The sequence below is a fragment of the Glycine soja genome, chromosome 19 (genome assembly GCF_004193775.1).
Source record: "Glycine soja cultivar W05 chromosome 19, ASM419377v2, whole genome shotgun sequence".
NCBI lineage: Eukaryota > Viridiplantae > Streptophyta > Magnoliopsida > Fabales > Fabaceae > Glycine > Glycine soja.
In genome coordinates this window covers 50,335,353-50,361,848 of record NC_041020.1, presented here as the reverse complement: position 1 = coordinate 50,361,848, position 26,496 = coordinate 50,335,353, and the positions used below count along the sequence as shown (strand labels likewise).

General features: G+C 35.0%; 5 protein-coding genes and 1 non-coding gene across 14 annotated transcripts; 3 read left to right on the top strand and 3 right to left on the bottom strand.

Moving 5' to 3' along the window:
- Positions 1-1,193: 1,193 nt before the first annotated feature.
- LOC114400387 (two-component response regulator-like PRR95) lies at positions 1,194-6,168 on the bottom strand. Of its 7 annotated transcripts, none has more exons than XM_028362822.1 (9): positions 6,025-6,168; positions 5,730-5,936; positions 4,733-4,894; positions 4,508-4,638; positions 4,233-4,379; positions 3,745-3,913; positions 3,256-3,670; positions 2,015-2,771; positions 1,194-1,661 (listed from the first exon to the last, which is right to left on the bottom strand). In XM_028362822.1, the coding sequence occupies exons 2-9, from the start codon at positions 5,902-5,904 to the stop codon at positions 1,548-1,550; spliced, it is 2,070 nt and encodes a 689-aa protein (XP_028218623.1). In that variant the 5' UTR covers positions 5,905-5,936; positions 6,025-6,168; the 3' UTR covers positions 1,194-1,547. The 7 variants fall into 7 exon arrangements, with proteins under 7 accessions (XP_028218623.1, XP_028218626.1, XP_028218627.1 ...); XM_028362825.1 differs by having other exon boundaries at positions 3,256-3,658; XM_028362826.1 differs by having other exon boundaries at positions 3,745-3,856.
- Positions 6,169-7,646: 1,478 nt separating this feature from the next.
- On the top strand, positions 7,647-9,687 carry LOC114398927 (pentatricopeptide repeat-containing protein At4g01400, mitochondrial; the record flags this gene model as incomplete). Its single annotated transcript, XM_028361016.1, is given in 2 exon segments — positions 7,647-8,914; positions 9,057-9,687. A coding segment is annotated over 1 exon segment (1,215 nt), but the record flags the coding sequence as incomplete, so codon positions are not given.
- A 404-nt stretch (positions 9,688-10,091) lies between these two features.
- On the bottom strand, positions 10,092-11,560 carry LOC114400287 (RNA-binding protein CP33, chloroplastic-like). Of its 2 annotated transcripts, XM_028362660.1 has the most exons (4): positions 11,205-11,560; positions 11,025-11,126; positions 10,633-10,938; positions 10,092-10,537 (listed from the first exon to the last, which is right to left on the bottom strand). In XM_028362660.1, exons 1-4 carry the CDS (start codon positions 11,529-11,531, stop codon positions 10,484-10,486), a joined length of 789 nt encoding a protein of 262 aa, XP_028218461.1. In that variant the 5' UTR covers positions 11,532-11,560; the 3' UTR covers positions 10,092-10,483. The 2 variants fall into 2 exon arrangements, with proteins under 2 accessions (XP_028218461.1, XP_028218460.1); XM_028362659.1 differs by having other exon boundaries at positions 11,025-11,560.
- On the top strand, positions 11,446-16,624 carry LOC114400286 (conserved oligomeric Golgi complex subunit 4). 2 transcript variants are annotated; one of them, XM_028362658.1, is made up of 4 exons: positions 11,446-11,568; positions 12,797-13,446; positions 13,648-14,614; positions 15,757-16,624. In XM_028362658.1, the coding sequence occupies exons 2-4, from the start codon at positions 12,809-12,811 to the stop codon at positions 16,384-16,386; spliced, it is 2,235 nt and encodes a 744-aa protein (XP_028218459.1). In that variant the 5' UTR covers positions 11,446-11,568; positions 12,797-12,808; the 3' UTR covers positions 16,387-16,624. The 2 variants fall into 2 exon arrangements, with proteins under 2 accessions (XP_028218459.1, XP_028218458.1); XM_028362657.1 differs by lacking the exon at positions 11,446-11,568 and adding an exon at positions 12,068-12,546.
- A 1,403-nt stretch (positions 16,625-18,027) lies between these two features.
- LOC114397949 (pyruvate dehydrogenase E1 component subunit alpha-3, chloroplastic-like) lies at positions 18,028-21,960 on the bottom strand. The gene is made up of 3 exons (XM_028360030.1): positions 21,456-21,960; positions 20,122-20,902; positions 18,028-18,600 (listed from the first exon to the last, which is right to left on the bottom strand). Exons 1-3 carry the CDS (start codon positions 21,678-21,680, stop codon positions 18,323-18,325), a joined length of 1,284 nt encoding a protein of 427 aa, XP_028215831.1. The 5' UTR covers positions 21,681-21,960; the 3' UTR covers positions 18,028-18,322.
- A 1,682-nt stretch (positions 21,961-23,642) lies between these two features.
- Positions 23,643-23,714, top strand: TRNAC-GCA. Its single transcript has one exon. It is a non-coding gene; the product is annotated as a tRNA-Cys (tRNA).
- The last annotated feature ends 2,782 nt before the right edge of the window (positions 23,715-26,496 follow it).

Here is a 26,496-nt window from a genome sequence, read left to right as displayed (position 1 = left end):
CTCTTCCGAAAAGATGAAATCTCATAAATGATTCCTATATAAAAAAAATACAAGCTACTCAGGATGTTTCACATAAAATTTCGTTCCATAATAAAAAAAGTATACAAATATATTATTAATAATTATATCCTATAATTAGTTGTCCCCAAAACAAAAGATAAAGCAATACTAATTCATTAGTGAGAAATACGAATTAGTAAGAAATACTGAAAATCTTAAGTTAAATTAAATCAAGTGCCTCATTTAATTTCTTCACAGGTAAGCTAATTTAGCTTTCATGCTGCTTATGCCAGATGATGCCAATAGTCAAACCTATAATGAAAATCAAATGTGGAATCAACAAAGTTCACCGCTTCCTTTTGCAGTTTGTGTTTAAAAACAAAAAGAATAATTTCCTTTTTTAATTTAAGCATGTGGGGGCAGATGATGGTGCTTTAAATTTTTTATCTTGAAAATAAATGAAGCACCTAAAGAGAACAAAAGTAGAGGAGGACGGGGAACGGAAAGAAGAGCTAAAGAATGAGATGTGGCTCAATTTGACTCCTTTGGCCGACATATGGATAAGCTTAGACTAGAAAAATGAACAGTTTATGCATGGAATGAAAGAGAGATGATGTGTTTTCACTTCAATTATACAAATGTTTGGACCATGCCTCGTCAGATCCTACAGCAAACTCATCATGCTGTGTGTCCTACAACTGGTATGCACACGTCACATACAATTTACACACATCACACATGTTCACACTAGTTATGCTTTCGGGGGATAACCTCTGCCCTGTTTTCATATGGGTGTATTTGCAACCGGAGCCAAGTGTTCTCCAAGTTCCAACAAGCCACGAAAATGCTTTCTAGAGTAAACCAACACTCTGCGTTCAGTTAACACGCTTGGCGATCATTTCAGATGGAACTAATGATACGCGAAAGAGAGAGGAATTAGGAAAAGAAAAGTGAAGTACATGAACGGTCGGGGGGGACCATGACCGCGTGAACCGCATAATACAAGTACTTTTACAAATCATAAGGGAACCTCAGAGGCCAATAGTTCCAACGTGCAATGTTCCAGGAGTCTTATGTAGTGACTACAGCGAATCTCAAAACAAATTATCAATGTACCCATGTTAACTACATTAGCTTGATAGTGCAACAAAAAGGATACTCAAATGATCAATGTAAAGATTAAAGAAAGATCGTTTGATTGCAAACCAGAGATGCTTGCCGAGATATATATATATATATATAAAAGGTATTTGAATCTTTCAAGACAGACGCATACTGCCTATACAACGATAGCCCTATATTAGTATTCAATCAAGAAAACAAATACTCTAGGTAAAATCAAAACTTCAAATCAATCCTACTAAATAATTACAATCCTACATTCTAAGAGACAGCCAATATAACAAACCAGAAGAAAATACTAACAATGCTAAGAAGAAACATAATTTCACCAGACAAACTAGATCCTACAGTTAATCCTTGTCAAGAGAGGCAAATCAGTTTTGGAAGTCAGACTGTAATTCAATGATGATGGTAACAAAACAATTTCAGGAACCACCACCCACATCTGCTACTGGATGATCATCGTGTACTTGGCGAACAAATTGCCCTTTCACGCGAGGGCGCTGCTCTGCCAATCTCTTCCGGCTTTGATATCGCACCTGTGCAAGAAATTTGAATAATGACCATCTGAAAGGATCTTCCAAATATGTCTTTCTAAGCAACTTAGACAAGAAAGTAACCAGATTCAAGATGGTGAGATTTTTAAAATATGGTATAGGAGTTTCCAAGTTGTCTAAAACCACTGAATGCATTAATCATAAATTAATGAAGTTTCAAATCCTAAATTCTGGTAATTTCGGGAATACATGGCAGCAGGTAATTGCATGATGCCCCGATTGTACATTTACCATAAATATTTTTAGAGCTACTACCATAAATATTTTTAGAGCTACTACCATAAATATTTTCATAGTAACTCTTTTCAGAAGCAGTAATAGCATGGTTGCAATACCTTTTTCTCATAGCATCTGTCTTTCCGCTTCAGTCGAAACTTTGTTAGAGCTGCTTCTCGTTGGCTAGTGCGATGAGAATCTGTCCCTATGAATCCATCATAACTGCGTTGACCACTATCAATAAAAATTTCATGGCTCTCCTTGGCTACCTTAGCTGAAGTAGCATTTCCATCACTTCTGTATACACCACTACTATTATGATTTGCTGTGTCATGGAAAAAACTAGGACCAGCACTCTGACTAGCAGCAGGAGAGTCATGTGTCTCACATTCCAAATTGCTTTGATCATTTACATTTTGATCAGAAGCATGGGTTGCATCTTCCAACCAGTGATGACGTTCTGAGTTGTGACTTTGAGGATTGGACTGGGAGGAAGTGCTTGTGGGAAATGGAGAACTCTCTTTCTGGCACACTGATTTTGGAGTCGATATGGGATGGACACCTGATTTTGCATAAAGCTTAGAAGGGAAGACATTTCCATTTCCTTTAGACTTGTGATCAGAAGTAACCCCTGTAGCAGGAAACAATCCAAGTTGACTGTTTGGTAATTTTGGATCAACTTGTCCAGACTGACCAATGACTGAAGTGATGATTTTCTCCTCCTGATTTTGACTTTTTTCACTATATTGATGAGAAGTAGATGTATTTTTTGATAATTTAAGGGATTCATGAGAATTCTGACTGGCATTGGTTAATTTAGCAGAGATAGTTGATGGTGTTGGAAAAAGGGGCTGCAACAACTTACTATTACTATACCTGCAGATAAGAATTTTATCACATCATCAGAAATTTTCTAATGTATTTTTCAGAATTGCAATAGCAAACATGCTTTGGAATGCAAGAATTGGTACTGATTTCTTGACCTAGAAAAAAAGTACAGTTACATACAGGTCCGCACACACCCCTGCCCCACTCCAAAAAAAAAAAAAACAGGCTTTCAAATTTTGGGAAGTACTATTTAAATTGCTGATGACTGAGGATAAAACACAACAATATATCTGGTGTCAATTGCTTTAGTCCATATGATATCACCATTTAGTCAGCTTTTAACACCACTAGTCCAACATGCAGAAAAATAGGAAACAAACTAGAAAGTATATGTATAAAGAAAATTATAGAAACCAAAGATAAACTTCATTTTGCTGACTGTCACTTTGTTAGAACAAGGAAAGCTTTGTACAACACCAATCTTCAATATTTCACTAAGAATTAAAAAATCACAACCAAATAGTGAACTCACCTAGAAAAGGCAGAAGCATTTGAATGGTTCAATATTTGCCTTTCCTTGAATGCAGCTTTACATGAGCTTCCAGGAAAATCTCTTCTTAAAGAAAGTTCCAATTGTGTATCAAAATCAAACTTGGCAGTGTTACCACTACTGAAACTACATTTTTCATCAGTGCTCTTTGGAAGATTCTTGAATGTAGCAATCAAGTCAATGGCGCCAGTAGAAGGATCTACCAGTTCATCACTGCATCTATGAATATCTGTATTAATTTCAGGATTGGATTTTATCAACTCTATTCTTAGAACTTCATCTTGATTTCTCGTTTCATGGCACTCATAGCTTTGACCTAGCCTTAAACCTGTTGGTTTAAAAGTTTTGTTGCACCTTGCATCTTCCAATATAAACAGTGATTTCTCTGTAATACAAGCTAACTATCACTAAGAAACAAAATAAGGGCAAAAAAAATTGAACAAAAGTACAAACTAAAAGAAAGTTGCACACCTCCAGCTTCATCATTATGCTTATCTGACTCCCTTTCACATTTGGTAGAGTTTTCATGCTTCACTGTGTCAATATTGCTCAAATTTGAAGAGCTCTTCAGCTGCAATATATCCTGCATATTTTCCATGTAGGTACTCTCAGCTTCCAAAAATGGCGATGGGCAAGTGCTCTGCACAGGAGTTGGCAAAACATGCAGTTTCTATGTGAAATTTCATGAAGCCAGCCTAACCTATTAAAGGAAAATTTCCCTAGTTGGGAGAAAAGTGGCTTCATATTGTAGAAGGGATTCTAGGTTTATGTCTTTGTATGTTTCTCAGATCAAGCAATGAAAGTGTAGATAAAACTTTAGAAATTAAATCAGCACAATTAAAAGTTAACAGCTGTTTCACACCTAACACACTGAAATCTGAGAAATAGACATATCTAACAATCATATAGAAGCATGTTATTTCAGTGAAGGTTTAGGGGCTGGGGGAGGAAAAACTTACATGAGCCTCACTTGTTTTCTCACTGCATTCATCATCTTTTGGTGTAGAAGCCACAGAACCACTAGAGTCATTGCTTGCAGCATGGTTTTCTGCAGCAAAACCAAGTTCAATCTCCGGCAGTGTTAAATTTTGAGGAGGCCTGCTTATCTGTATTAAAAAAATTAAATTGAAACAAGAAAAGAAAAGTAAATATAAGTCAAATTAGTAAGCCCACACTTAACAGACAAAAGAAATATCAAAAGGTTGCCAGAAAAAAATTGAAGAACATGACATACGGCGTGCCTTCTCCATACATGCTGCCACAAGTTTCTTAGCTCATTCTTGCGAACAGGTTTTATAAGAAAATCAGCTGCACCTTTTAACATGCATTTAAACACCATGCTTACTGAATCATGAGAAGACATCACTGCAAAACCATAAGGAGTTGAGACAAATTTGAGTCCATTAGCCACATGTAACTACTAATAATTAAGGCCACACAGTACCAATACAACACATACTTATGACAGGAATGTTTTTGCAAATGTCATGCTCCATGATTAAAGTAAGAAGTGAAAATCCAGATATTGATGGCAAATCCACTTCTGTTAATATGAGATCTAAGTCAAATGCTTTGTTCTTCAATGTCTCCCATGCCTTTAAGCCATCACAAAATGCAACAACTGCATGTAAGAAATTACCATTAAGAAGTTCATAAGGATCTTGAGCTCAAAGGTAAATTCATCTTTCACGCACTAGCTTGTGCCTACACTACACAATACATAAATCAAACACCACACATTTTCATGCAGCAAAGCTACCCATTATATTTAATTAAAAAAAAAACATTATTTAATGCATGTACGTTGTGATTAGTTTTTGTTTTTGTTTTTTTTAACTAAAATTAAGCTTCTAGGTCGAAAGGTCTCTAGTGAGCACTTTGAAGATTGATTTTCTTATGACCAAGTGAAGGTGGATCATGTTCTTCATGAAGCTAATTCACGCGTGAATTATATTACTTGGCTAAGCTGGGCATGCTGGAAAACGATCACATGAAGCAGTAAGCGGATCAAAGCAGATTGATAGCCAGTTAGATCAAACCTCTAAAACTTTTAAGTTCAGAAACCCTCTCTAACCGTTCCTTTCCCCTGATTAACGAGTGTTGTTACCTTGATCCACATCTCTCGAAAATAACGCTGTCGGGGTTTTATCCTTTTGTTGTTGTCGTCATGTTTGACTTACTATATTTGTGATGAAGTTAGAGATACATACAGAACCTCAATGTTTTTTGTCCACGGTTCTACTTTACATGCATGAATAACAAAAATGCAGTGCAATGTGGTACGACCTCAAAAACAGGAATATCTACTTTCCACGTTCATGGAGAAGTGAATTTCTGAAAACGTTGTCATTAATTATCAAGTTGCGTTCTATTATTAAAGGTGTTTTAAGAGGAAGGAAAGGTGGTTTATATTTCCTTGAGAAACATAGTTTTTTAAAAGAAGAAAAGAAAAGAACCTTTGTAACCGCATTTACGGAGAAGTGCAGCAATGATCTGTCGAGTAGAATCATCAGCTTCGACAAGCAAGACCCGAAGCACCATCCGAGGCAGAAAGCGCTCCCAATGAACAGCGGAGGCATTGTTGCTCTGTTCCCCCTGCGTCGCCTGCATCACAGCCGGCACTTCACCCATTCTCAAACAATCTGCTGCTGCTGCTGCTGCTGCTGCATTAATTAAAAACCACACTATAAACGCATCAAATGCCAAAGCCCTAATTGGACGCCAGGAAAAGAAAGAAGAAGGAAAAGGCACCTCATGCTTAGTCTTAAGTTGAGCAGTGAAAATATCTGAAAAGTTGGCTAAATTGAGTGGAGGCAGAGAGAGAGAGAGAGAATTTCGCAATTTTCAAACCGCCTTCAACCTGGCCTTACAACCGCGAAAATCCAACAAAATATCTTCTGATGGCAGATATATGTGAATGTGGATCTCATCACTCTCATTCCATTCCGTCCAAACGTGGCCTGTCCTTCCCCTGCTGACGCGTCCCATTCTCCGCCATTGGTTTTTGATTTTCCCCTACTCCACTGGGATCCACCCAATTAGACACGTGCCTGCAACTCAATAAATAATTATAATAACCTCAAAGATATTTTTTTGCCCACGTCAGTAATGCTCTACCACATTTTGGATTTCCCGGTGGCCACTCTGACACGTGGAACGTTCCTGATTCTCTGTTTGTTTCTCCTGACACCACCACTTCAATTATTTCTCTCTTGCTTTTACATTTGTCTCTGCTTGTGCCACCATTTGTTTTCTTTTTTCGCATTTTTATTTTTCGCGCAACTTCTAACTGAATCTACGTAACCCTTGTGCACCTTGTATTTCACTGTTTCTGTTCAAATTTACCCACTTGACAAACAAATGTGCAAATCGTTTCGTGCCAAAATCTCATTAGTGGTCCCGCCATGGTTTCTTCAATGAGACAAATTGTTTGGTAAAAAAAAAAAAACCCAGTTGATATAACAGAAAAGGCTTAAATTGCTTATTCTACTTTAATTATATGAAATGTTTTAAGATCTTTTGTATTTATGTATTCTAAAGTGAATTTTATTAATGTTATTACTTACTTGATTATGTACTCATTTATTTACTTATAAAATCTTGGAATGAACTAATCACGTTCAGTTCAAAGACATCAAATCATGTTGAGCGGACACGGCTAGAATTCAGAATAATGATTTAATCGGTGTGTGTAATTTACTTAAATTTAAAATATAAAAGATGATGACAAATTTAGCCTTACTCGCGAGTATCCAACAACTCATCCCACCCTGGACAATGGACAAGGTGTGCTTTCTCTCCACTCCCAAAAAGCTTGGGAAGCTTGTACCACATGTTTTGTGAGATATTAACCATCGTTATTTGTTAGACTTTGTACAAAAAGAGTTTATTAAGAACAATTTGTTGATACTAACAAGTTGGTGGTCTTCATGATATTAAGTTGCATTTTCTTAAATAAAATATTTGATTTGAATCTTATAAATGAAAAATATATGATCAAGAATATTAATAAGTTTTTTAATAAAAATTATTTTTTAGTAAAATTGATAAATAATTCACATCAATATCATAATAAAAAAAAAATTATTCTATTTTTTTAATCCCATGTTAAAAAAAAGTTTGAGTTAATTTTGTTTAAGTACTTTATTATTTCATTTTTTATTGATTAAAACTTATTAAAATTATAAAATCATGTTAAAGAATTATTAAATAAAATGAAAAATCCATAAAATTTTGTGATTTTTAAAACTGTAACTGGTTAAGAAATTTTGGTAAAAAGCGTGGCGGCTGTTGTGCCAATTCAACGTGCCCCATTCATGGACGAAAATACTCTAGAAATTGGGCGGGCTTACTTGTAAGTTGCACGTCGTTGAATTCATCACAAGCGCTTGACTTGTATAGGCAGAAGCAAGAAGAAGCTTCCGAATCAGACCCTGTTCTGGCCAAAGAAATCTTGGACTTACTCCAGCTACCTCATCCTCCTTCTCAAGTTGGGTCGCTCCAAACACTTCACTTTCCTCGACGGTCTCCTCCGTCCCCTCAAGTCCGATTCTCACCCCATCACTCCCACCCTCTTCACTTACCTATTCAAAGTCTACCCCGAAGCCGATTTGCCCGACAAAGCCCTCAAAACCTTCTACACCATTCTCCACTTTAATTGCAAGCCTCTCCCCAAACACCTTAACCGCATTCTCGAGGTTCTCGTCTCCCACCGCAACTACCTTCGTCCCGCCTTCGATCTCTTCAAGGACTCTCGCAGCTACGGCGTGGAGCCCGACACCAAGTCCTGCAACATTCTCATGCGCCCCTTCTGTCTCAACGGGGACATTAGCATTGCCTACTCTCTGTTCAACATAATGTTTAAACGAGATGTTGTTCCGGATATCGAGTCTTACCGGATTTTGATGCAGGCCTTGTGTAGGAAGAGTCGGGTGAATGGAGCTGTTGATCTTTTGGAGGATATGTTGAACGGGTTTGTTCCGGATTCTTTGACTTACACCACTTTGTTGAATAGTTTGTGTAGGAAGAAGAAGTTCAGGGAAGCTTACAAGCTTCTTTGTAGGATGAAGGTCAAAGGGTGCAATCCTGATATTGTTCATTAGAATACTGTTATATTGGGCTTCTGTAGAGATGGGCGTACTCATGATGCTTGCAAGGTTATTTCTGACATGCGGGCCAATGGGAGTTTGCCCAATCTCGTGTCTTATCGTACTTTGGTGAGTGGTTTGTGTAACATGGGAATGCTTGATGAGGCTAGTAAGTATATGGAGGAAATGCTGTCCAAAGATTTTTCTCCTCATTTTGCTGTTGTTCATGCCTTGGTGAAGGGGTTTTGTAATGTTGGTAGGACAGAGGATGCTTGTGGAGTTCTCACCAAGGCACTAGAGCATGGGGAGGCTCCTCATGTGGATACTTGGATGATCATAATGCCTGTAATATGTGAAGTGGATGATGAGGGGAAAAGCAGTGGTGCTTTGGAGGAAGTTCTCAAGATTGAAATAAAAGGGCATACTAGAATTGTGGATGCTGGCATTGGTTTGGAGAACTACTTGATTGGGAAGATACGATCCAGGTCAAGAGCATGCTAAAACTTCTGTAGGAATTACTAGCATCCTGTTGTCATCCATGTTGGATCTGTGAGGTATGTTAGTTACTTTCCAAGCTGTGTAGCCTACATAGAATTGCATGTTAACCATTTGCCCTAGAATCTAACTCACTTTTCTCTAGTAATCAAGGTTTTCACTTACGGTGTTGCATGTCAATCATAATTCATAACTATGCAGCCTGATGGAATGCAGAGGATAATAGTTGTTAATCAGAGAACCCTGATTGCATTACAATTATTTTGTTGTGATCAGTGCTCGCTTGTTCCTCCATTGACTCTGAGGCTGGCCAGTTGGGATCCTTGATTTAGGAGGGTTTGAAGGTATATAAAGTTAGTGGCCATTGCATGCAGGCGGTTTGAGGCAGTGAAGACAAACTGGATTGGTTTGGTTGTAAATGCTAACGCTTTAGTCTGGTATGTCTGTCGTGTGTGGAGGAGGACTATGGCAAGCAGAGCCAGATTGGAAGTTGTTTGAGCTTGCTTCATGGCATTCTTTCTTCTTTGAATACTGCCTTTATGCCCATTTGCAAATTAGGCTGCACCTTCATATGTTGTAAAAGTCCTTGCAATGTGTTTTACTTGGCAAAGGGGGTTATGGTGGAGCTGATAAGTCATGGATGCTAGTGGGATTGGTAGGGGTTTTAGTTTATTGGTTGAATAATGTAGTTGCAGTTTATAGTAGCTCATTTTTTTCTTTAATAAATCGCAGTTTGGTTTATATAGCCCCATTACTCCATGAGAATAGAAATAGGGACTCCAAAACAATCATCAAACCTTCCTTGTTCAATATTTACGAATTCTTTTTTGGATCACCATCCATATCAACAACATGCTAAGCATTGCAATCCTTAAGAACAGTATAAGGACTTGCTTTATATATATATAGAAAATAAGGACTTGGAATGATCTAAGATGAGGTATGAAGTTGGCAGCAACCTGTTTGCAAATTTTAATAATCAATTTCTTACTATATCACACGTTTTAATATAAAATTTGTGATTGACTAATTCGGGGACAAATTGTAATTTGTAAGTACAATAGTTCAAAGTTAATCTTACATAATTATAAAACAGACAACCCTAAATTATCTTGCTGAAGATTAGAGTCAGAAAAACATGCAGACATGCTTGAAAAAAAAAAGGCAGGTTCTCCAAGCCACGCCGTCAAAAACAACATAAGACAATGAATTAGTTTGAAAACTTAACAACAGTGGTAAAAAGTTGGCTCAATAATCTTTCTCACATTACTTTTTTCTTGTCAACAGTAGATTTAAATATTTATAGATATGTAAAAACAATGGAAGAGAAGTTCCTTATCAGGTCTGGCAGTCTTTGTTCTTGACCTTAAGTTGAATACTTTGTCACTCAGAAAAGCATGTTTCAAATTTCAAATATACAGAGACATTGCTGATTGCAATTTTAATGGACTTTTCAAAGTAGGTCAACTCTGCTTGCTGACATTTTCTAGCTCAGGAATGTTCTTGCATCAAGCTTAGTTTGGTCAAAGGAGCCTATAAGCCCCCCAAAAGCCAGAACAGAGAGCATCCTCCCAAAACAATCAAAATTGCAACAATCTCTATGGAAAATATGAATATCCAGTTAGGTCTCAGTCCTCTCTCTCTACACCCTCTCTAATCACTAGCACACGACCAAAAAATTCCTGCAAGATAGACCAGACCAGACCGGGTATCAGACACAACTCAAGCAAAAGAAATAAGAAGCAGAAAAATGGAAAATGGCAGAGGCAGATTATACTGTTCCATTGAGCGACATTGCTGCATCACGTTCTGACTCTGAATGATAAGAGACAAACGCATAGACCCTGCGATTCCCTTTCCTCAAATCTTGCAACACCCTTACACTAGCTACAATACCAAATCTACCAAAAAGTTGTTTCAAGTCTTGAGGCCCCGCACTCCTGGAAAGATTGCCAACATACAACTTATGAGGACCTTCATAGTATATAACTCTCTTGGGTGATGAGTTCATTGTTTCAAGATTCCTTCTCTTGGGATTCATCTCAGCTGAAAATCTAACCCGCACTTCACGCCCACCAAAATCCTTGAGTCGTAAAAAACCGAAATTTCAGATAAAACAGCAGCCAGAAGATATGAACGAAATAGAAGCAGGGAGTGGGAGTGACTAACCGATGCATCCAATGCCGCAATTGCTTTTCTTGCCGAGTTAATAGAAGCCATTGTGACATAAGCACTCCCTCTACTTTCACCAGTTTCCGCACTCCGGCAAACCTGAAAAAGAGAAATCACGAGGGATAAACAAAAGAACAAGAAAACAGAAGATAGTAGGATGTTAAATAAGCAATAAACCTGGGCAGAGAGAACGGTTCCGTGAGGGTTGAACATATGAAGTAGTTGCTCCGTGTCACAGCTTCGTGGAAGGTTGCAGACGTACACTTCGGTTGGTCTCGCTAGCTTCCACGTTTCTTCCACCGCGAGTTCTTCTCCGTCAAGGGCCGCAGCCGAGGCAGAGAAACTGAAGGCCCTAGCCTTGGAGCTGAGCCCCGCGGCAAGGCACAAAGAAGAAGAAGAAGAAGAAACGAATCGTTTGGGAGCAGCACCAAATTGGGGATTGTGGTTCAGTAAGGAGGAAGAAGCGAAGGCCAGAGAGGGAGTAGCATTAGCTGCCAATGCCATGTTTCCCCTTAAAGAGTAATGAGGCTGCTAGCTACAGGTTACAACTCAATCTATCCATTCAACTTTATCTTTCTTTTCTTTCTTCAAATAAAATAATTCCATTTATATGCGCTAATATTGATTTTGTTCTTAATTAATACATTTTGTTTTAAATTATTCTTAATTATTTTTAAATTTCTTTTATTAGTTTGAAACTTTTATTCTCTCTCTTAGGTAATATATTCATTAGTCTAATTTTAATTGACTATGCATATAAAGAACAAAATAGAATTTTTTTATATAAAACAAATTCAATTCTTAAGGAACTTAAGATATTAATATATTTAATTTATAAAAATACTTTTTTTACATATTCTTGTATAAGTAAGTATACATGTAAGTCGTAACACATGATTTTTAAGATGAAGTCAACTGAAAATATAAAGATAATAATAATAATTTGTAACAAAAATAGGAGATGCTTTTCTCAATTTTTGAAGTGTAAAAGTGTAGAACCTTCTCTCTTCCATTATTTTCTTTTTCTTTTTTTATACTGGGCGAGGCCTTACAGAAACAAATCTAGGAGAAACAACTCCCAGAGAATAAAAAATCATCAAAGCTGGTTTCGCAAGGCCATCCACACACCTATTAGATTCTGGGTAGATGTTGATGATATTGACATTCCAAAACATTTCTGATAGCAGCAATTAATCTTGAACTTCCTTTGATGGCATCCACATGCCTGCAATGATTGACAGAGTTCCGGTACTCCTTTCCATACAAATTAGATTGCTGCCAAATAAAAATTCCCAGCTACAAAGGAATCATTAAATATGTTAAGACTTGTCCAATACTGCAACTCAGAAGTAAAAATGTTTCATTCTCTCACTCCACTGATCCTCCCCCTGCAACAAATCTCTAATAGTCAGTCACTAGCCACCGATAAATTCCCCATCCTCTTATCTTCACCATCTGAAGCAGAAGGAGCTCAGATAGCGAGGATTTTTAGTGCCACCTCTTCTGAATGAGATTAACGGTTGGTCATTATTTTCACTATTTTAGAAACAAATAAAGAAAAATGCGAACAAAGAATATAGAAAGACTGAGCAATGAAAATAACGTCAGAAAATTTTACTTCCAAAGCGTCTATTTTTTTTTTTACCGTGTACTTTGGGGATGAAATAAAATGCCCCTAATCATTAGTTATAGAGTGTAATTCACACTCAAATAAAAACGTTCGTCCCTTTTTAGTTGTTGTTTCAGATCTGATCTGAATGTGATTGTAGCTTCCGCGATTGATGATGGGGGCTACTCCAGAGGCGAACGGAAATGTCGCGGACGAAGAAAACGGGAGCAACGTCTGTGGCTCAATCGATTTCGGCACGGCGGAGGCCGTCGAATACGTTCGCTCCCTCACCGACGTTGGCGCCATGACGCGCCTCCTTCACGAATGCATCGCTCACCAGAGAGCGGTGGACGTTGAACTCGACGAGCTTCTGTCGCAGCGCACCGACCTCGACCGCCACCTCCTCCAGCTCCAGCGCTCCTCCGACGTCCTCGACATCGTCAACTCCGACGCCGACTACATGCTCTCCAACGTCGCCTCCACCTCCGACCTCGCCGACCAGGTCAGCCGCAAGGTCCGCGAGCTTGATCTAGCCCAGTCGCGCGTCCGCAACACGCTCCTCCGCATCGACGCCATCGTCGAACGCGCCAACTCCCTCGAAGGCGTCCACCGCGCCCTCGAGGCCGAGGACTACGAGTCCGCCGCCCTCTACGTCCAGACTTTCCTCCAGATCGACGCCCAGTACAAGGATTCCGGCTCCGATCAGCTTCAGAGGGATCGCTTGTTGGCTGCCAAGAAGCAGTTGGAAGGAATTGTAAGGAAGAAGCTCTCCGCCGCCGTCGATCAGCGCGACCACCCCGCCATTCTCAGGTTCACTCATGGATCTATAAGAATAAATAGTATATGCACTATGAGTTTACTAGTCATAATACATACCTTGATTTTACTAATTGGATGACAATGTAAAAAAAATTTACAAACTGAAAGTGCATATGTATTAAACTTGGTATATATTGAAGAGTTAAAAAAAGCTTGTGCCACAATGCTCAACCTTGATCCATCATTCTTCAGATTCATTCGGCTCTTCACACCACTGGGTGTGGAGGAGGAGGGTTTGCAGGTGTATGTTGGGTACTTGAAGAAGGTGGTTGCAATGAGGTCGAGAATGGAGTTTGAGCAGTTGGTAGAGATGATGGATCAGCAGAATGTGAATTTTGTTAGGTGTTTGACCAATTTGTTTAAGGACATTGTGTTGGCAATTGAGGAGAATAGTGAGATCTTGAGTGGTCTTTGTGGGGAGGATGGTATTGTGTATGCCATCTGTGAGCTTCAGGAGGAGTGTGATTCTCGCGGTTCGGTGATTTTGAACAAGTACATGGAGTATAGGCAGTTGGCTAAGTTGTCCTCTGAGATAAATGCACACAACACCAATTTGCTTGCTGTTGGAGGAGGTCCTGAGGGTCCTGACCCACGGGAGGTTGAGTTGTATTTGGAAGAGATTCTCTCCCTTATGCAGCTTGGTGAGGATTACACTGAGTTCATGATTTCCAAGATCAAAGCACTTACTTCTGTTGACCCCGAATTGCTTCCTCGCGCCACCAAGGCTTTCCGAAGTGGCAGTTTCAGCAAGGTGGCACAGGATTTAACCGGCTTTTACGTCATTTTGGAGGGATTTTTCATGGTGGAGAATGTTAGGAAGGCGATAAAGATCGATGAACACATGCCTGACAGCCTTACTTCTTCTATGGTGGATGATGTGTTTTATGTATTGCAGAGTTGCCTGCGGAGGGCAATATCCACTTCCAATATCAGTTCTGTTGTCGCAGTTTTGAGTGGTGCTAGTAGTTTGCTCGGTAATGAATATCATGAAGCTTTGCAGCACAAAACTAGAGAGCCAAACCTTGGTGCAAAGTTGTTCTTTGGTGGTGTTGGCGTGCAAAAAACAGGGACCGAAATTGCAACAGCTTTGAATAATATGGATGTTAGCAGTGAATATGTTCTGAAGCTAAAACATGAAATTGAAGAACAGTGTGCTGAGGTGAGTGGTATATTTTTTTTGTATCTTACAGTTATACTGACTGATGAAATTCATTAAATTTTGAATTATGAAAATAATTGTAGCAGTAAGTATGGTTGGTGCACCGTTGCCCTATCATGTTGTGCCTGGGGTCCCATTAGAAGGTAATTTGAGATTGCTAGTGTATGGATTAATCATAACTTCATAAGCGAATTTTGATTTTTATTGAAAATCGATAGAGCAATTGTTTTTGGCATTAGCATGTGGGTGGAGTTTGTGTTGTTTAATTTGTGCAGGATGTGGTTCTGAATGCTCTAAGTAGTGATCTAATTCCCCTGAATGCTGGGTGAATACATGGTCAAATTTGTAGCAATCCTTTGGTTGACATAAATATGGAGATGTTTGATAGAGGGATGTGCTTGAAGTTTGGTATAGAAATTAAAAAATTGTAGTATTGATGATTTCACTGTATGAACTATGGACTTAAGTGCTTAATGCTCGAAGTATTGATGAAATTCCCCTTATCGTTGTGATGAATACATGGTCAAATTTGTAGCTATTATTTTGTTTAACATAAACATGGAGATGATTGATTGATTCGAGGAATGCATTTGAAGTATTGTTTAGAAATTAAAAAATTATAATGCTGATGAATTGATTTCACTTCATGAACTAAGTACTTACATGCTTAATGCCCTGATTCTTATGACCCCAGAAAGAACTCTGATTCATCTCCTCTCATTATGAAATCTATAGTTCTATGTATCCATATAGTAAAGAACTGTGTTTCCTTTGTATTGGTAGAGATTAGTAAAATATTAAAGTCTTGATGTGATTGGGAAGGTTTTTTTCCATTTTACACTAGATGTTTATTCAGAGGCGCAAGTTTGCTAATTAAATATGTGGCATGTTTGTCTTTTGCTTCATCAACTGCTCCCCCTTCACTTTTAAATGTAAGAATGTAGCTGGAATAAAGTTCCAGATTTCTTTTTTTGAAGAAGAAGAAGAATTATTTTTCAATTTATATAGCTCTTTGTCGGTTTGTCCTCCGTGGAATCATAAACTATAGCTCATATTTTTATTTATGGCACTTTGCTTTGCCTATATAATAATATATATCATTTTAAAATTGCATAATTAACTGACTGAATTACTTTATGCAGGTATTTCCTGCACCAGCTGATCGAGAAAAGGTAAAATCTTGTTTGACTGAGTTGGCAGATAGTAGCAATGCTTTCAAGCAAGCTTTGAATGCTGGCATAGAACAACTTGTGGCAACCATTACACCTCGCATTAGACCGTTATTAGACAGTGTAGGAACAATCAGCTATGAGCTTTCAGAGGCTGAGTATGCAGATAATGAGGTGAATGACCCATGGGTTCAGAGACTTCTCTATGCCGTTGAGTCAAATGTGGCATGGCTGCAGCCACTAATGACTGCTAACAATTATGACACGTTTGTTCATTTGATTATTGACTTCATTGTGAAAAGGCTAGAAGTCATTATGATGCAGAAAAGATTTAGTCAGCTAGGTGGTCTTCAGCTTGACCGAGATGCTAGAGCTTTGGTAAGCCGTTTCAGTGTCATGACACAGAGAACTGTTAGAGACAAGTTTGCACGTCTTACTCAAATGGCAACAATTCTAAATTTAGAAAAGGTTTCTGAGATTCTAGATTTCTGGGGTGAGAACTCTGGACCTATGACCTGGAGATTAACTCCAGCAGAGGTTAGGCGTGTATTGGGTCTGCGAGTTGATTTTAAATCAGAAGCAATAGTTGCTCTGAAGTTGTAATATCCGTTTATATCGTCTCTTCACATTCTTTTTTTTTTTGTTCTACTTTTTTTTTAATTTTGTCTGATAAGTATTACATCTTCATTCTTACTATTTTTGCCTTTTTGGTGCTCGGGAAGTTAACATACAGTTCCATTGTGCGATTTGCATAAACAAAAGAATAAGCAAGTGTATTATTCAGATTTGCCACCCCAGAGGCCAAGATAGCACGCTTATATAAAGAGCATGATGTGTGAAACGGTCTTTGTTCCTCATTAGCCACTTCCTAATTTTTGTATTTTTATTTTGTAAATCATTTTTGAGAGATTAATGTTTGTTTGGTAAAGTTCGCTCATAGCTCGTTTACTTCCAAAACTCATTTATCGTGCATTTCGCTGTAGAATATACGAATGTTGTTATTTGGATAATTAACTTTTATTTAAACAATAATGCTGGCTAAGTCCAAACCATCACTTGTATATTGACGCCACTTTGCATGATAACTTCTGCAAGCACATCAGGCATGCTGCAAAACATGTTAGAAACCCGTGTCGAACTATAGATATCAAAATTAAACACTGCCACTGTGGTATGGAAAGTTGTCAGCATTGTTGAAGCTACTAGTTCTTGTTGGTCTTTTTCTTTTATTATCAATAGATATAATAAATCTGTCCAGCTCCAGCCTCCAAACCAAGAAGTCCACTTATTGTGCTCTGCTGCACTCAGTTTTATTTTTCTTCTCTTTGCATTTAAAATTTAAAATATGGCCGCTGTTTTGCTTTTTTTGTCGTACAAAGTACGGGTCACTTCGCCTAGTTTGAATTTATATCCCAATAAGGATATTTTTCTAGCATTCTTTTCCTGGTATATATGTGTGAGTTAATAATATTAAGGTTTGGTCCTGTCCCTCATTTTAAGTTTTAATATTTATATAAAATAAAATATTAGTTAAGTTTTGATTCTCATCTTACATAATAAAAGTTAAGTTTTGATTCTCATCAATAATTTTAGAGAACACTTTCTAGAGGTATAAAACTCATTTTTTTTAACGGTAACAACTAATAAACTGTCATAAAAAACTGTTTAGAAAAACTTTGATTAAATTTTTGTAGAGAAAATTATAAGGACCAAATGAATAGTTTATCCGTTTTTGTACAAAATCTCTATAATTTGATTACTGATAAAGTCGGATGCTGGTCTGGATCATAGAAACCCTTACTAGTCACAAAGGAGCCTCATACTCTGCCTAATGTCCACCAATCTACCATTTCGATTCAACCATGGTTCTTGCTTTCCTAGATGGCCTGCAAGGCTTTGAGACAACATATATTGGGCGTTTTGTTTAAGCTTATTTAAAAAATAATAATAAAATAAGTAATTTTCTGTTTTTTTTTACAGTCAGTTTGTTTAAATTTTAAAAAAGTAAGAAATATAAAATAAAACTGAATAATATAAAAAGGATAATACCTGGTCATCTGATATTTAAACTATCTATTTGGACATCTCTAGGCCCATTCCTATCATCATGCCTCATGGATTTCTACAATATTCTGAGCAAATCTACTGTCTCAATCATAAGAAACACGGTGAAGAAGTACACTAGAAGAGCCCTTACTGTACCAAGAGGGCATGCCGTGGTGTTAGAATTCAGGCTTTACAATGTAGAAAGGTCAAAATCATCTAAAAAATTAGATTAGAGAAGTACACTAGAAGCATAGATGATTGTCATATTTGCAACAACTGACAACTAAAAGGAAGGATTGGGAATTGTCATTGTTGACTAGTTCCATGGATAATAATAAATATAATAGAAGAAAAACAAAACTCAACCTAAAGAACAAATCCTCCTTATATTTTGTCTGTAACGTTTGATCTCTAGTAAGTATATGAAAAAGAACATGAATCTAAAACTGAAAACTCCAAGCAGATAGATGCATGATGTCAGACTTAAAAAACATTAGACATGCGCCGTGCCTTCCGTGAATTTTGGGTCCTCACATCTGTACTTGCCGTCAGGTCCAATTCCAAAACCTTTTGGATCAGCAAAGACATTCTCTAGAAGCTGGCTGCGGGGTGGATGAGGGCTCTCATCTGCAAACTCAACAGCATCCTCAACAACCTCCTCTATCTTCTTATCTATGGTCTTCAACTCTTGTTCACTGGCTAATTTGTTCTCAATCATGTATTTCTTCAGTGCAGAGATGGGATCCCTACCGGCATAATGTGCCTTCTCAGCTGTGAAAGCGCAAGCAGATGATGGTGAATAATAATTAATTTATAATGAACTTGGTTGAAACAAATAGAAGATGTAAAGAAAACTATGGCTAGATGTGACTCATTTGATCATGGCACGAATATCCTGACTAGTTGAAATTAGTAAAATAGTTGGGGAAACCATAATACTATTGATGTAAGAATAACATAGTTAAATATGCATAGAAAATGAAGATTTATAGATTTAGCAGGACATTTTAAAAGGGTGAACAACCTAGCTAGATTTATCAGCCTACATATTAATTAAGCAACTAAAATCTTTTCAGGGAAATTTGAATTAGATCAACATGGTGAAATTACTTAAATTGACTTTCACATTTTCTATCACATTGACAGGCAAAAGTATATCCTTGCTAAAACATCTGATATCAAACTATCAGAAAAATGAAAAGCATTCAAAACTTCAGTTTATGAAAATTGTTTGTAAATGATAATCAAACCATTGGCTTTTTTTATCCTCATATCAGACCCCGTGATGTTTTGCACTTGCCGTCAAAATGCTTAGAAAAGATTCTTTTCAGAAAAACAAATCAAGAAAGTGTAGTATAGTGAAGCTAAGGGATGAACACGCGTCTCACACTGAACCAACTCAACCATTTTTTTTCTTCAATCATTCCAAATTTGAGGAAAATAGCTTGAGCTTAAAAAATGTAATTTAGGTTAGAGAAATCTTCACTTACTGATTAAAATTTGATGTCTCTATCATGTTGGCATGATCTTGAAGCTTATAATGCAGTTATACATATTTACATTACCAAACTATTAAGTGTTGCATCTTTACACCATTAACAGGTTTAGATTGCACCACTACACGAGTTCAATTCCTTCAACATGCAAGCTAGTCAGTGATCCAAATCCATGATCTTACTCTTACTATGCACAACATTGCTACTAACATCCAGAGAAAAGTGCTCCCAAGTTAACGACAAAGTTAATGCACAGGAAACCATATAGCAGAATTAATGTATAAGGATTGTGAATAGTGCCACTGAAGACACCATCAGAAATGCAAAGGAACAACAACTTCAAGGATGCGTAATTCCTACAGATTTGGATGAAGAATTGAGGGATCAACCAAACATAAATTCGGATGATAATTTCTAGAGGAATTTCTACAGGAATTTGACTAATACATTATTCATATGCATGCTTTGGAGTCTTTCTTATAACAGACAATATGTAGCTTGAATTAATTAAATGTTTGCAGCAATGATGATTACTGTCAAACAAATTTGTCATGAAATTCAATCTTTTGAGGTCAAATATTTGGTATAACTTGCTGCTATATAACATGTAAAATATATGCTGAAATTTTACAGAAGAAAAAAAATGGTATTAAATACTATGTACAAAAAAATGCTAAGTAATTAAAAAAAAAAAATGATCCCTGTGCAATGCACAGGTTCAAATCTAGTTTACTCCAAAATTAACAGCATAACTGAAGTAGATTATAAGTAAAGAAAACATAATGTAAACGCTCACCAGGGTCACGAAGCTCATCAGGATCAGCCAATGAATGTCCTCTAAATCTATAAGTCTCGCATTCTACTAAAGTTGGTCCCTCTCCTCGTCTGGCCCTTTCGATAGCCTCCTTTGCCACCTCTCGGACCTTCAAAACATCCATACCATCAACATGAACCCCAGGCATTCCAAATGCCGGACCTTTCTTCCATATCTGAGGATCTGAAGTTGCCCTGAGATGTGACATCCCAATAGCCCACAGATTGTTTTCCACCACAAACACAATTGGCAATTTCCATAAAGCTGCCATGTTTAGGCATTCATAGAACTGTCCATTGTTACATGTTCCATCTCCAAAAAACGCCAATGTCACATGATCACAATCTGCCTCTTTCAGCACCTCCCTTCTATACTTGCTGGAAAATGCTGCCCCAGTGGCCACAGGGATTCCTTCAGCAATGAAAGCAAACCCACCAATCAAATTATGCTCCTTTGAGAACATATGCATAGATCCACCTTGACCTCGGGAGCATCCTGTGGCCTTCCCAAAGAGCTCACTCATTACAGCACGTGCGGGGACCCCCTTACTCAGTGCATGAACATGGTCCCGGTATGTGCTCACTACACAGTCTTCTTTCTTGAGAAAGTTGATGAACCCAGTTGACACAGCTTCTTGGCCATTGTACAAGTGAACAAAACCAAACATTTTGCCTCTATAATACATCTGGGCACACATGTCTTCAAAGGACCTGCCTAATACCATGTCTTCATAGAGCTGCAAACCTTCCTCTTTCGTAATAAGCTGCACACACAGATACAAACAAAAAACAATAGTCTCAAACACTTATTATTTACAAAAGACAACAAATCTGAAGCTAAATGGGCAGATGGCATAAGAAGATCTCTTTTTTCCTAACTGTTAATACAAAATCTATACCATCATATTGTGAAGTATCTACACATTTGAAATAAAATATTGAATCATGAAGCTTACTTATAAACTAAACTTTGAGTTTTATGTACCGTCAGTGTAACAATCTATGTATTGTCAATCAATCAAAAAAACATACATACTAGGAATGACATTTAAGGTGATTATTGTAAAAGTTAACAAAATTATCCTACATAGCAATTTCCAATTAGTTGATAGTGTAAAAACACTTTACAGAGTGAGCCGACATACGATTTACTCATAAACTAATTGGGTAGGTTGAATTAAAAGGAAAGTTCAATTTTTTTATTCATCTAATTCTCAGAAACCCATGTCGTGCTGAACAAATAAACAAATCTTCTTCCCAATAAATTACTTGTGGAAAGGGAAAAACGTTGATATGAAAAGAAAAAAAAAGGGGTACCAGATTGGTGGTTGATTTGGGTTTGTTGTTCTTGAAAAGATCGGAGACAGATACAACAGAGGAATTAAAGCGAGGAGCATTGAGCTTAATGGGGGAAATGAAGCGAAGCTTGTGAGTGGATCCAAGGAAGGGAGTGAATGTGTGGAAAGACATGGTGAGGCTGCCATAAGAACTGTGATGATGGAGAGGAAGAGGCCGAGCCAACTTTGGTACGGAGAGAGACATTGAGATTTATGTGTGAATGAGAAGAGAGAGAAAGAAAGAAAGAGGTTAGTTATTCTTATTGAGAAGGGGCGGAGGAAACAAGAGAGGGAAAGGAATGAAGGAGACATGGGCAATGCTGCTGTTGCTGTAAATCACAGCCACAGAGACGAGAGAGGGAGGCCACCAATACCCAACCAACTTTTCCTACAAATACTATTCTTTCTTCTTTTATTCAACCATTTTAATCGGCACATAACTTCTATTCTGTATCACCTTGCTCCTACAAAATCACACTGAAACAACCGTTAACTACCCAACATTATATGGATGGCCCTATCAATCATATTGTCAAGAGGTTTGAACATCATGTAGGTTGTGTGCATAAAAAAAATATTGGTAAAAGCTAATCTCTTAAATAGATCATAGTTTAGCCCTTCTCTTTGGGTTATATATTCTAAATTCACCAAAAACAAATTATTACTTTGATAGTTTCAATTCTTGAAGTATTATTATCTCTTTTTAATTAAGAAAAACTAATTAAATAATTTTAAAAGTATTAGAAAAAGTTATGTCAAAAAAATATTTAAAAAATTCTTCAAATTAATCTCTAAAATTTATTAAAATACATTAACTTAGGAAATAAATCGATGAATATTCAATATTTTAGAAATCATTTTTTAATGCAATACTTTAAAAATCATTTAAACAACTATTTTATGTACTATTTGAGTGAGAATTTTTTTTAATATATAAGAATCAAAAGACAAATAACAGAGAATTTATCATAACTTATATATTAAACTCAACTGAGTTGGACTTTTTAGCAAGAGAGAGAAATTATTTGAGAATAAATTTTCTGGTTAATTTATTTATCTTTACATCACACATGATTTCTTTTTAAAAAAAAAATTGCACTCTACAATAAAATAAAGGCTTAATTACATTTATTATCTCAACTATTTATTATTTTTGACAAATTCTACCACAAACAAATTAATTTGGTGCATTTCAGTCCTAACTTTTCAAAAAAGCTTATAAAATTTACCTTCCTTCATTGAGTTGATATGACATAAACTTAAAAGTTGAGAATAAAATACACAAAAAAAAATAAAATTTGTAAAAAGGCAAAAAAAATGGAGTAAAATTTTCCAAAAAATAAAAGGATAAAAGTATAATTATTTTAGCTTGTCATGCCAACTCAACGAAGGACGATAAAATTTGTAAGTTTTTTTCAAAAAAAGTTAAAGAATAAAATGTACCAAATGAATTTGTTAACAATAAAATTTACCAAAAAAATTGAGATAAAAACTGCAATAAAAATCCTATCAAACTTTGTTTTTGGACGGAGGGATGACAAATAAATGGACTAGATGAAGTAAAGTGAAGAAAATATTTTTGTGTAAATTATACTTTTTTAGATATTTAAATTACATTATTTTGCTTTTTGTATTGCATCATACTTTTTTTTCAGTAAAAAAAATTATACCTTCTAATAATCATTCTAAATAGTAATAATAAGCTAACACTAATTATAGTAGTAGTAATCTTTAAAAATGATTTAGTTTTACTTAGATTTCACAAGTTTTGGTTTGGCCATTGATTTACATGAAGTTGCCTGCGGAAGTGGATAAATTATTTTTTTTTTAATATTTTGGTCCTCTAATTTATTATTTAACTTTAATTTGATCTTTAATATTTTTAATTCAATTTGATCCTTTTATTCTTTCGATGAAATTAATATCATCTTTCGGTCTAAAGAGTCAGAAATTATATTTTATTATGGTTTAAAATCGTCATTAAATGATTTTAAACCGTCACAACATGTATTATTTAAAAAAATAATTAATTTTAAAAATTAGATGATCAAATTGTACCTAAATAATAATTTATAGGATCAAAATACTAATTTAATCTTTTTCCTTTGTTAATATGCTTACCTTATATCAGAATATTAATATTCAATGACAGTTCATATGATTAAATGGGTCCATAGCTCAGTGGTAGAGCATTTGACTGCAGATCAAGAGGTCACCGGTTCGAACCCGGTTGGGCCCTTTTATTGTCTGAAATTTTATTCACACAATTATTTTGTAAATTTAACTTTTTAATTTATTTTTGCAATTGTATGTAAATTTAATTTTAACTCTAATTACACAATTCCGCATATGTTTTTATTGAATTTTCTCTTCTATTTTTTTATAACCTCCACAGCTCCACTGTTAGGAAGGGACTACAGAATAAAAACAGGAAAATATAAATCAAATTACAAATAAGTTTTTTTAACCAATTACAATTAAGTTTCTTGTCATTTGAAAGTAATATAATTTAAGATATTATGATGATTTTTTCAATAAGAATAGTTGAGTAAATTAGAACAATATTGTCTGAATTCAAAATTTTCCTTAAATTTTTTAATTAAATTAATTTATTTTTAAGACTAAACTATGATTCTTTTTATACTCACCAAAAAGAAAGTTTTTTTTAAAAAAAATCACTCCTTTTCAAATACACACTATAAAACTAACATATCCAACTGTTGAATTATGTAAATGTTATCTTCATAAACATACGTATAAAGTTTTAGATAAAATAAAAGTTTAAATATATCTTTAGTTTTTTAAATTTAAGTAATTATTTTTTTAGTCCTTAAAAAAGAATATATTTTTATTAGTCTCTCAAATTTAGGAAAAGCTACTTTTACTCATTATCATTTTTTACATTAATGGTGTTACAATTTATTCTTATTTGTCACCGTCAAAAATGTTTTTTAAAACTTAATATCTTTTAAAAAAAATTGTGCCAAACAACTATATTATGTAAAAAATTGCAACAATTTTACATCTATCTTTTTATTTTTTTTCTTTAAAACCAATATAATATATAAAAACGACCATTAAACCATAAAAGTTAAATATTTTGGCGGTCTAAAATCTCCATAAATCATTTTTCAAAAGAAAAATTAAAAAATAAATTTTGGCAATTAAAAATATTATTGCAGATTGTGAAACCATTAACACATTAAACAAAGATGGACTAAAAATATTTTTTTTCAAAAATTTGAGGGACTAATAAAAAAATTATTTTTAAGGACTAAAAAAATAATTACTCAAATTTAAAGTACTAAAAACATATTTAAGTTTAAAATAAATTTTTATTTTTTGGCTTTTTTACTAACAAGGCGTATTTTTTTCGGTATTTTCCATATGAGACAGTTTTTGAATTATTTATTGAAAGAAAATAAGTTGTAACAAAGTGTTATGAGTTTAATTATTTTTTTAATTAAAATCGTAAATAATTTTACGACTTCAGTATAATTTTTTTATGACTTTAAAGTCATAACCTTTTTTTTTGCTTTTAGGACTTTAAAGTCGTAATAATAAAAAAATAGGTATTATGACTTTGAAGTCTTACTTAAAAAAAAACTTTTTTACAACTTTAAAGTGGTAAAAACAAAACAAAAAGATTACAATTTCAAAATCGTAAAAAAAAATTTACACTAAAATCGTAAAATTATTTACAACTTTAGTTATAAAAAAAATCTAAAATCGTAACATATGGCTTCTCACTTATCTTCTTTCCTAACCTAACTAACCCCTATTACGACGGTAAATAATTCAAAAACTACCCCATGTGTAAAATATCCAAAAAATTCCTCTTGTTGGCAAAAAAAGTCCATTTTTTTACTGCATAAATATTTATAATTACCTTAATTAAAAGAATCATTTATATTTTCCTAATTACCCTATTTATAAGACCCATGAATATAGTTATAAAAAAATAATTTCTATTTTCTTCCGTTATAAACATAAATGTTTAGAGCTAACTAAAAAAAATTCAAGAATCATGCTACACAACTTTCATAATTTCAAATAATCACTACATAAAAAAAATTCAAGAATCATGTTACACAACTTTCATAATTTCAAATAATCACTACAAAAAGAAATTAAAGAGGGACAAGTGAATAAATATAAAACCTAAACCATGCCAAAACAATGAAGGTGGGCGAACTGGTAATAGAAAATATGTGTTATGCCGATGAAAACATAGAACTGGAATTTTTTTAGATTTTAGTTGTCATGCACTGGTCATCGTATTGGTATGACTAGTTTGTAAAAATCAATCAACTTATCATATGATAAAATGATTGTTTACAACATTGGTACTTAACTTTTGTTATTTTCTTATGCTTCCTCAGTCTTATTTATATTTATCAACATACGCTCTAACATGGCTAAATCAATGACAACTTGTGTGTTAGACCATGTACGTTACTGAATGGTCATATTTAAATTTCTGGTTATATTGTGTTTTTTTTTTTTTTTTGCGAAATAAAAAGGACGAGAAAGATGACAGATGGTATACGTGATAGTTAAACAAACACTAAAAAGATGATGGAAGGAATTATTTATCACCAAAAAAATTTAAAACTTTTGTAAAAAAAAATTGTAATATTTTATATTTATATTTCAATTTACTTTATTATCACCAAAATAATTATTGTAAATAGTACTTATATAATTTTTAGTTGTTAAAAAAATTAAAGTTAATTTTTTTATCAACTTTAATAAATAAAATAATTTGTTACAAATACACAAGTTGCCATCGATTCAAAACTCGTTAGACCATAAATTCATTAACATATGATCATACACAAATTGTCATTGATTTAGAGCCTGTTTAGACCATACGTTGATGAATACAAATAAGACTGAGGAAGCATAAATAACAAAAAATAAATACTATAGTGTAAAACTTTTACACAATCTTATCACAAATTATCATATATGAATATGAATAATATGATAAGTTGAATGATTTTTACAAACTAGTCACA

Bases quoted from the DNA above. Each gene is read 5' to 3' on its own strand.
- LOC114400387 (XM_028362822.1), bottom strand. From the start codon at position 5,904: ATGGGTGAAGTGCCGGCTGTGATGCAGGCGACGCAGGGGGAACAGAGC. The intron at 4,895-5,729 runs GTTCTTTTCTTT...TCTTACATGCAG, and splicing joins CCGTAAATGCGGTTACAAAG to TTGTTGCATTTTGTGATGGC. The intron at 3,914-4,232 runs GTAAGTTTTTCC...ACTCCTGTGCAG, and splicing joins AGAAAACAAGTGAGGCTCAT to AGCACTTGCCCATCGCCATT.
- LOC114400286 (XM_028362657.1), top strand. The intron at 13,447-13,647 runs GTTCACTCATGG...ATCATTCTTCAG, and splicing joins GACCACCCCGCCATTCTCAG to ATTCATTCGGCTCTTCACAC. The intron at 14,615-15,756 runs GTGAGTGGTATA...TACTTTATGCAG, and splicing joins TTGAAGAACAGTGTGCTGAG to GTATTTCCTGCACCAGCTGA.
- LOC114397949 (XM_028360030.1), bottom strand. From the start codon at position 21,680: ATGTCTCTCTCCGTACCAAAGTTGGCTCGGCCTCTTCCTCTCCATCAT. The intron at 20,903-21,455 runs GTACCCCTTTTT...CTGTGTGTGCAG, and splicing joins CCAAATCAACCACCAATCTG to CTTATTACGAAAGAGGAAGG. The intron at 18,601-20,121 runs GTGAGCGTTTAC...GCGCTTTCACAG, and splicing joins TGATGAGCTTCGTGACCCTG to CTGAGAAGGCACATTATGCC.
- LOC114400287 (XM_028362659.1), bottom strand. From the start codon at position 11,531: ATGGCATTGGCAGCTAATGCTACTCCCTCTCTGGCCTTCGCTTCTTCC. The intron at 10,939-11,024 runs GTTAGTCACTCC...TTACGACTCAAG, and splicing joins TTGCGGCATTGGATGCATCG to GATTTTGGTGGGCGTGAAGT. The intron at 10,538-10,632 runs GTATAATCTGCC...TCTATCTTGCAG, and splicing joins CAATGTCGCTCAATGGAACA to GAATTTTTTGGTCGTGTGCT.